A 9706-nucleotide genomic window follows, 5' to 3' on the forward strand; every position below is an offset into this window, starting at 1 on the left:
CGGAAACTTTTTTAATTTTTTAATTTTTTATTTATTTATAAAACCTAGCTATTATTTATATTTGTAATACAAAAAGGTTGACTTTGGGGTGACTACTGGATTAACATTATATCATCAGATGCAACTTCCTGCGAATTTCATTCGAGGCATTTATGAGCTGGCCAATAAACGGGGCAAAACTACAAATTGATTTAATTTGTTATGTGCACAGAAATAATCTGTGGGTAAATGTATCAAGCGCCCTCAAGCGCCTTGATAGAATTTCTGTCACTTGAGGGCGTCTTTCAATGGTCAAAAATGACAAAAAAATGTGGGCGGCTGTCAGTAAAAAGGGTGATTTCTAATACAAAGTAAGTTGTTTTTGACAGTAATAGTGTATGCAATCATTCAGAGTATAGATATTATTTAAAACAAACAGCCATGTCAACCCTAAGAATATCATTTTCTATTGTAAAACACCATAGTCGTTTTGCAGCCTAATTTTTTTATCGTATCGGACTACAGTCGTTTGACCAGTTCTGGATCACTTTTTGAATTCACATTGTTTTTTGTTGCAATCTCTTTGATATCTTAAACAAAAAAGTTTATCAGTTTACCTAAACATGACATAAAACTCACCAAGTATTCACTGACAAAAAAAGATTAGTTCTTTTGAAGAGGCTTTAAGAAAAGTATTGTCACCTGTTTGACCAGTTCAGGATCAGTTGAATCTATTCTGAATCAGTAGAGTGCCCTTTATTGCAAACCCAAACTCCCATTCATAAAACTGTCTCTCAAGGACACAAAACTTCAGAGGTGTGTTGGCATGGACTTGGACTTCATTTGTTTAGTGAATGTCATGCAAGTGTCTTCAATAGCAGCGCAAAAACCCAGTGACAAAACCACAAAACAACAGCAAAGGCAAATGAAAAAGTGAAGCGAACCTAAAAAGCATTATCGACCCCTCCAAGTTTAAATTTCTAAAAAAAAAAAAAATCTAAAAGAATTTGTTGAAGTAATGTTTCTCAAAATCATCTGAATAAACTTTCTACTGCAGTAGTATGATTTTACCATACTTAGTAAGTTAGTGCGGCACCATTTGACGCAATGAGATGTTGAGTGATCCCGAACTGGTCAAGGGTAAGTTGCCCCCCTAAAGAAGATTTTGGTAACTTCGTCTCCTCAAAAAAACAAGGTGTCTGCACAGTATTTACAGGAATGTTTTTTTACACATTTTTATCATTTTACATAAATATTTTTTGCCCCGGTACTCCAATTCTAAAGGTAAGAAGTTTTAACAGTGTTTTTCAACCAACATTTTTACACAAAAAAATGATAAATTTCGCAGACAACCTTCATGAAAACAGCCATAATTTATTTGCTGATGATGTTTGGCACCTTATTTTGGGTTTGTTGGTTTAATGGGTGTTAATCTTCACATTTATCAACAGAAATTGGTAATAATGAGAAGTGATATAACTATTTGGTTATTGCAAAGTTGAAGTGATCCCGAACTGGTCAATGATCCCGAACTGGTCAAATGACTGTATCGTCGCGTTGGGCACGGGCCTTGTTCGGGAAAGTCCCTTATTTATTTGCCTTAACGACCAGTGCCTATGTAATCTGGATACAACGGAGGTATTAAAAGTCTCAAAGCAAATTGCACTATTCTACTTCTTGGTTTGGTAGCTCTACTACTAAAGTGTTGACAAATGATCACATCACCAATAGCACTACATCATGTACATCACAACACAAACAAATATTTAATTAATGAATAACTTTAAATTCTTTCAAACAAAGTCTTGCAAGCAATGCGAGTTAACATCAGAGCCACAGGCCAAGGGTTACGATCACAAAGTTTTTTTTTAATTTCAATAATTGCCATCTCTTTATCTCATTTCTATGTTTAGCATTCGATCCATGGGCATGCGTTTACATCCTGACTGAAGAATGTATAGAATGACAAGTACTGAAGTAGAAGTAGACTAGAAGTATGGTAGAAGTAGAAGACACAAAAATCTGCGCCGTACATGCCTTAGACTTAGTCAAACTCAAGCCATCAAACAAGATTTGGATTTGAGACACGGTTTGATTATATGGGGCGTAGTCAAGGGGCATAGGATCAAGGGCCGAGGAGGGGGGTTTAGAACAACCCCTTTCATTCAGCTTTGTTGATTTCAAAATACAAACTCTTTGGGGCTGCACAAAGACAAACTGACTTAAGCGAGATTTGAACCAACAACCTCTGGATTAACATATACGAGCACTCTACCAACCGAGCTATCCAGCCCTATTTATTAACGAATGTTTCTGGTTGACTCTTCACAGCTCTTCAGCAAAACTGCCAACGTATTCATGAAAAACAACCTTTTGTCGATGGAGGATGATCTCAAAATGAATCCATTCGTTATTTGACTCCTGTGACTTGGCGCAAATCCTGCATCTTGTGGTGATAATGATCAACCAAAGGGAAACGAGATCAACCTGTCCACACAGGATTGAGAATTGTGATGAGGAGCATCAGTTAGCCACTCCGACTCCACCTCCTCCTCCTGGCCTACCCCTGCCACCTCCTGGACTGCCCCCGCCTCTTCCTGAACAACCCCCTACTCCTCTTCCTAGCCTACCCCTGCCTCCCGTTCCTGAACAACCCACGCCTCATCCTTGCCTACCCTCCCTTCGTTCCCCACCCTCTGTTACCGGCAGAGTACCTTCAACTGATGTGAAGTCACACTATGCAGACATCCAGAGGAGAGAAATTCATACAGGGATTCACAAGTTACTAAAATGGTACAAAAAAACTTCTTTATAAACACAACTTGCTGCTCCTTTGTCTGGGTCATTGAATGAAGTTTGCTAAATGAACTAGACACGCGTTAAAGCCATTGGAACAGAAAACAAATTAACAGTTCACAGATTTACAAATAACTTGCAGGGTTTACAGAAGGTAAGGGTGAAAGATTCCCTTGAAATATTATTCAATGAAATGCTTTACTTTTTGAGAAAACACTAAAATACCGATCAATTCTTGATATCGAGAATAACAGATTTAGTTTAAACACATGTCATGACACAGCAAAATGTGCGGAAACAAGAGTTGGTTTTCCCGTTATTTTCTCCCGAATCCGATACATTGAGCCTAAATTTTCATAGGTTTGTTATTTATATATAAGTTGTGATACACTAAGTGTGGGACTTGGACAATACTGTTTGCCGAAAGTGTCCAATGGCTTTAAGTGTCACACATATATGAGGAGTATAGAGCCTGGTTTGGCACTATACTCAACAACTCTTCACCCAGGGGTATGAATGGGTACCTACGAGGCATTTGGAGCCCCACTAGGGACGCACAGACATGTCATGTATACCAAGGAGGCCCATCAAGAGTTGGTATTCCAGTCAATAAATCCTTTTGATTTGTTGTTTGGATTTATTGCATAATTCTCTACAACTACTCACATGAGTAAACATTGTATTGTATTTTGTTTCAGGGGAATGTGCAAGCTAGATGATCATGAGTCAATTTGGTTGGCCAGCAACCGTCACACGATGCCTATCTTACAACAAGGCCCAGAGTAAGGACAAAATTACTATCAACATTACATTCTGAAAAGCAAAAGAAATTAGTTGTGAAATCAGAATCAAACCTCCTTCTATGTTTAAATTTTGATGGTGCCTAAATTGACACGCACTGTAGTTTTGAAAACTTACTAGGTAAGAAGTGCTGTAGCTGTTGATAATCTATAACATTTTCGAGAAATGATCCCCTTCTTAGGAATGTGATTTTAGAGAGAGGGCATTCAACAACATTTTAATCTGAGAAACATTTCTGCATGAAATGTTTCTCAGATTGTTTATTCCAATTACGGATTATTCTTCCTGCATAGACATAACCGATCCAGATTGTTGGCAATAACTAAACATTTCTACCACCTTTTGAAATAGATTTGTCATAGTATAGTTTTATTGTATACATCTATGCTCATATAGAATTGAAACAATCAAAAGGTTTCAAAAACCAAAGGTATACTTGCCCTTAAGTCTTCAGCAAAACGAGGAAACAAATATTTTAGGTATTTCATTTCTGATCTGGACAGTGAAAATGGGTTAACAAAAACTGTGGTCTATGTTTTCTATTTTCTTGAGATCTAAGGCCTGGAGGACTGAAGCAAGTTTTCCAAAAGTCAAGCAGGCCTGAGAATTCACGGAGGCAACGAAGGTGATTGCCTTCGTGCCCCCTGGTCATTGCCTTGGTGCCCTTGAAATGCTCCAGAAAAATTTACAATTTCCTCATAGGGTGCCCTTTGCCTTACTTGGGTCAAACTTGCATTACAAGTTTTAATTTTCTTTTTTTGAAGGAGACTGCCCTGGTGCCCTTGCCCTTTCTGTAACGAAGCATACAGGCCTGCATGTGTAGTTGATGTTTTTGTTTTGATCACAGATGTGGTATAGCAGCATTGTGTATTGCACTCAACATGCTGGAACCTAGTTCATGTACAAAAGTCAATAAAAGTCACATCTCAACCACAGCAAAGGAGAAAGGGTTTACGCTACAGGGAGAAATGTTTTCAGGTAAAGCCATTATTTTAGTTTCCTTAATTTATTTACTTATTCACATCATATTGACTGTGTTTCCACCATTGGTGATGTTTACTTTGTAAACACAACATTACAAAAAATATCTTAATTTTGGCGTGTCGTGGCCGAGCAGATAAGGAGCACTGGGGTGGATTTCACAAAGGTAGTCCTAACTTAGGACTAGTCCTAGGCAATGCTAAGAGATAGGACCAGTCCTAAGTAAGGATGATTTACTGGTCTGGTCCTAACTTAGGACCAGTCCTATCTCTTAGCATTGCCTAGGACTAGTCCTAAGTTGGGACTACCTTTGTGAAATCCACCCCTGGACTCAAGCTCTTGTGTTTCTGTTCAGCAGAGTGTGGGTTCGAGTCCCGGTCATGACACTTGTGTCCTTAAGCAAGACAATAAACCATTACTGCTGCATCTTTCAGGTGGGGCGTAAAGCCTCCCATGTGTTGTGTAATGCACGTAACAAAACAAAGTGCAATTATCAAAAAGAGAAGGGGTTCGCCCCGGTGTTCCTGGTTTGATTGGCAGCATATTACGCCACAGCACCTTGTAAACGATTACATGGTGCTATGTAAAAGAATGGGTCCAATACAAAAACGTAGCTCCACAATACCTTGCAGGAAAATACTGAATGTTGAAGCGTCTTGAACGTCACTGAGTGACGGATATGAGCGCTATATAAGAAGCCACTAGTATAACTAATGTTTCAATCATTAACTATTCCATCAATTGTCTACAGCTAGCAATATGCTGGAGTTGGCCCGTCATGTCGCCAGAGTCAGTGGAAAGGTCGTCAGTGGGACTATGGTGGAAAATCGCCATGGCATCATCGGACACTTGGCCAATGGCTGGCCAGTCCTAGTACCGTATCCTTTTGTAGTTTACATATATTTACTGTTTTAAGTGCTGTGGTTAAAACTACTCAGTGTGCAAATACCTCCATGTTCTTATGGGACTAATGTTGGCAAGGAGCTTATACCAAAATGGCAAATGGCCAATGAAGTTGCAAGATTTGACACAAGTCATGTCCAAAAGTGTAAGTTTGTTGTGTTTTCCATGTTTATATGTTCTCTTGTTGATGTTTTTTCCCCGAATGTCACTGAATTCAGAAAAATTTTGGCACACATAAACGTCATAGATTTTTCAGATTGATTAAGAAACTAAAAATATCCACACTAAAACACTAAGTAACCTTTCTATGTAGGTTTGTCTATAGATATGAACACATATTGATGCTGTTTTCTTTAACTAGCAAAGTTACGACAAAGACGGTAATTGTGAACCATGTTGCAAGAGGGGACACAAGGCTCACTGGGCTGTTTTAACAGGTGAGATAAACACAGCAAACAGTAAACACACTAGCGTAGTAGGGTGCTACCAAAGATTATTGAGCGCCGCAAGGCGCAAGATGCGGAACTGAAACTTTATCTATTGTTGGAACGTGAAATAGTAATATGCATGGGCGCCATTTCAGCAAGTGAATGTTTTGTTTCCCATTGATAGGAATGATCATTGTCTGCACTGATCTGCACTGATCTACTGTTGTATCAAAAGAGTTGCTTGCCGAAATGGCGTCCAGTGGGATTTCACATTTCAGCCCGAGTTCCGCATCTTTCACCTTGCGGCACTCTATAATCTTTGGTGCTACTTATTTCACATTCACTACCTTACAGAAAACTTTCTCCAAAACCAACCGAAAACAAGACTGCAAGATTTGAAGACAAACATTCGAACCCAGAAAAAACAGCTACAATCTACATGTACATCCCATCCATAGAGAGATGACCACCATGTGGCTCAATTATTTGAGTGTGGGTTTGATTCCCAGCCAGCACACTCGTGTCATTGAGCAAGTCACTTAACCATAATTGCTTCTCTTAACCTAGGTGTATAAATGGGAACTTGAAAGGGCCGACACTTGTCTTGAAGCGTATAACACATATCACTGTTAATAATTAAACACACACTTCTCTGACCTCGTAAGGAAGCCTCGCAACATACTTCAACAGCTAAACACATGAACATTTTTAATCCAAATCAATTGATAATAACATTATGCATATTCTGTACTCGCAGGGTTTGTTCTTCAAGCTAACCAACACAGCATGTCCGATCTACATTCAACATCTTGGCAACATGACTCAGATAAACCAAACCTCTACCACATGGCCACCCCGAACGGCCCGACAACCAGCAACCAAGCTATCGGCTCAGTCCTCGATAACATTTCTATCTCCAATATCTATGTGCTCGCCAGGCAGGGCAAGAGCACCCACGTCCACCCCGTGGGAGTATTCCGCTCTGTCAGACAGCAATGCCAACCTGGTTGAACTCGGTAGTAACATTACGGACGAGATTGGCTCGTTTGTGATCCCAGAGGGCGGTATACAGGCAGGGTTGTGCAATCAAGTCATTCTATTAAGACCATGATGGGATGGAGGAAGGAAACTTGCCAAAGACTGCAGATACTTTCAAATCAAAGTTTACTAAACATCAAAGAGATACGTTTAAGGGGACAGAAGAAATGGCAACATTATGGACGAGATTGACTCGTTTGTGATCCCAGAGGACGGTATACAAGCACGGTTGTGCAATCAAGTCGTTCTAATAAGACCATGATGGGATGGAGTTAGGAAACTTGCCTGAGACTGCAGATACTTTCAAAGAATCAAAGTTTACTAAAATGTAAAAAGAGAAACATTTAGTGGACTGAAGAAACAGTAACATTACAGACGAGATTGGGTCGTTGGTGATCCCAGAGGGCGATATACAAGAAGAATTGTGCATTCAGGTCGTTCTAATAAGACCTTGCTGGGATAGACAAGGGTAATGTCTTGTATTGCCAAAGACTTGGGATACTTTCAAAGAATTAAGATTTACTGAACGTTAATTAGATGCATTTTAGGGCAACAGAAAAAACAGTACTGCTTTTATTGTTTTCTATAAGTTATTACAACTCCAACAGCATAATTGGACATCATTGTTTAGTGGCAAGACATCTGCTCTTGCATGACGTGGGTTTGAATCCTCATGAGTTATACGCTTATCGTTTTTCTCGTTATACTAGGGGGGGGAGAAGGCCCCCTTCTGGGCACACAGTGTTTAATACACATCACTCTAAAGGTAAAACCACATAATTTTACATGTATCCTGAAGACGATCAGAGCATACTGATCGAAACGTCGAGTCGTTAACCACCGGTTCTTTTCAGGACCAACACGACTCAAAGAGATTATACCGCAAACCTCGCTTAGTTACACTTCCAACCACCATGCAAAGTTTCAGATCCTTCTCACATGTATCCTGGAAATCAGCGATAATGTTATTTAGCTTCAGTACTTTTTTATGTAGTTCCTAGAGTATTGAAATAAAGACAAATTACGAACTGAACTGTGTATGTGATTGATTTATTTTACATGAAATTTTGAGGCGACATACATGTAAAAAATAACAACATTCTCACACAGTATTCAAACAGCCTGATTTAAACAATTATTTCCATGTGTACAAAAAAATACTAATGTTGAAACCACAATCTCCAAAGTGAAATAAAATAATTAAGGTTTTCTTCATTGGAACATTAGGAGATTTGACACTTTTTGATTATAAAGATGGTACAGCATATTGATAAGGACCAAACTTCACAGAGCTGCAAAAAGAAACACATTGCATGCACCATCTTTGACTGGTATCCTGCAAATGGTTGCTAAGCAACAAAACTGGTTAGCAAAATTCCTCTGCTTAAAGGCACTGGACCCCTTTGGTGATGGTTTTTATGCAAACAATTATATTCAGTAATTACTAATGGTGTCCCGTGCCTGTAAGCAATGCTTTTAAATGCTTCACCTGAATCTTGCCAAAAAAAAGAAATAATAAGTGTTCGACAAAAACACAACTTAAAATTTGGATGCAAAACAAACGGTACGGTTGTGTTTTAAAGCTTATGCCAAAACTTCTAAACACTTATATGGGACGAGACAACATCTCATGTGAAGACATGTACTTATTTAAAATTTAAAAAACAAAAATGATATTTAGCGTGAAAATAAAGTTGGTTTTTCATGCCGACTCCGACAGTAAAATACAGAGCTGCTCAAGGAGGTTTTGTACAACATCCATGGATTTGATCTTATGTAGTGCAGGCCTGGAAAGAAAAGCAGGCCACGGAGGCCCTGGGCACCTGTGCCCCTGATCTTGGCCTTGGTGCCCTTCAAAAGGCTCCCAATGACTTAAAGATTTTCCAATGGAAGTGCCCTTTAGCAACATAAAAATGGCCTTGCCCTTTCATAGATGAAATTCTTGGCCTGGTAAAGAATTCACCAATTGGTTTTCTATCAAGCTTATTATGTTACTATATACATTGCATCTTATTTTAACTATTTGCTTTAAGAACATAGTTATACACTCTCGTTCTGAACAATTCTTTAAAATAGACAATACATTATTTGGAATACGATAATCAATTACCGGTATGTCAAAATTTTCACAGTGCTGCCGACATCTGTTTTTTTAATTAAGTGATAACAAAAAAGGCATACAAAGAACATGTTTCAAGTGAAATGCTGTCCTTCTTTTGCGGCTCTTGTAAAAAATAAAATACACAAGTTTTTATTATATTCACAACAAATTAAAATACAAGTACACCAAAGCTGAGCAAGAAGTAGTCTTGGTTCAAGCCGTCAGTGATATTGGATAGTGTACTGCGCTTGGTTGTAACTCATTATAGCGCACCCTTTTATGGCATGACTCAACCAACTTATCTGGTCATGCCGTAAAAGGGCACGCTATAACAATTTACAAACGAGCGCACTACACTATCCACTTTCACTGACGCCTTGGGCCCAGACTAAGCCAGAAATGGCATGAGGTAACTGTAGAGAAGACCAACTTCAAAATGAAAAGGTGTGTCAAATAATTATCAACTGCTTTAGCAAATGGCTGCACAATATCGGGCAAACTTTTAACACCATATCTCATTTCACATTTGTCATTTATCCAGTCAATTCAACAGGTTTTTTTTATGGTGATGTTTTAATGCAAATTATCCGCTCCTAAGGATGCCGTGTCTTCACTGTACTAAAGGTAGTTTTCAAACTGGAGATTTTCGAACACTAGGTGGCAGCACATATTCCAGGTA

At 38.8% G+C, this 9706-nt stretch overlaps 1 protein-coding gene across 1 annotated transcript; it reads left to right on the plus strand.

Moving 5' to 3' along the window:
- The first annotated feature begins 281 nt into the window (after window positions 1-281).
- On the plus strand, window positions 282-7930 carry LOC139943439 (actin maturation protease-like). The gene is given in 8 exon segments (XM_071940253.1): window positions 282-350; window positions 2311-2772; window positions 3474-3557; window positions 4424-4554; window positions 5309-5435; window positions 5827-5897; window positions 6646-6851; window positions 6853-7930. Coding segments are annotated over 7 exon segments (1101 nt in total). The 5' UTR covers window positions 282-350; window positions 2311-2437; the 3' UTR covers window positions 7000-7930.
- Window positions 7931-9706: the final 1776 nt, after the last annotated feature.

Source organism: Asterias amurensis, chromosome 1 (genome assembly GCF_032118995.1).
Source record: "Asterias amurensis chromosome 1, ASM3211899v1".
In the NCBI taxonomy this organism is placed as follows: domain Eukaryota; kingdom Metazoa; phylum Echinodermata; class Asteroidea; order Forcipulatida; family Asteriidae; genus Asterias; species Asterias amurensis.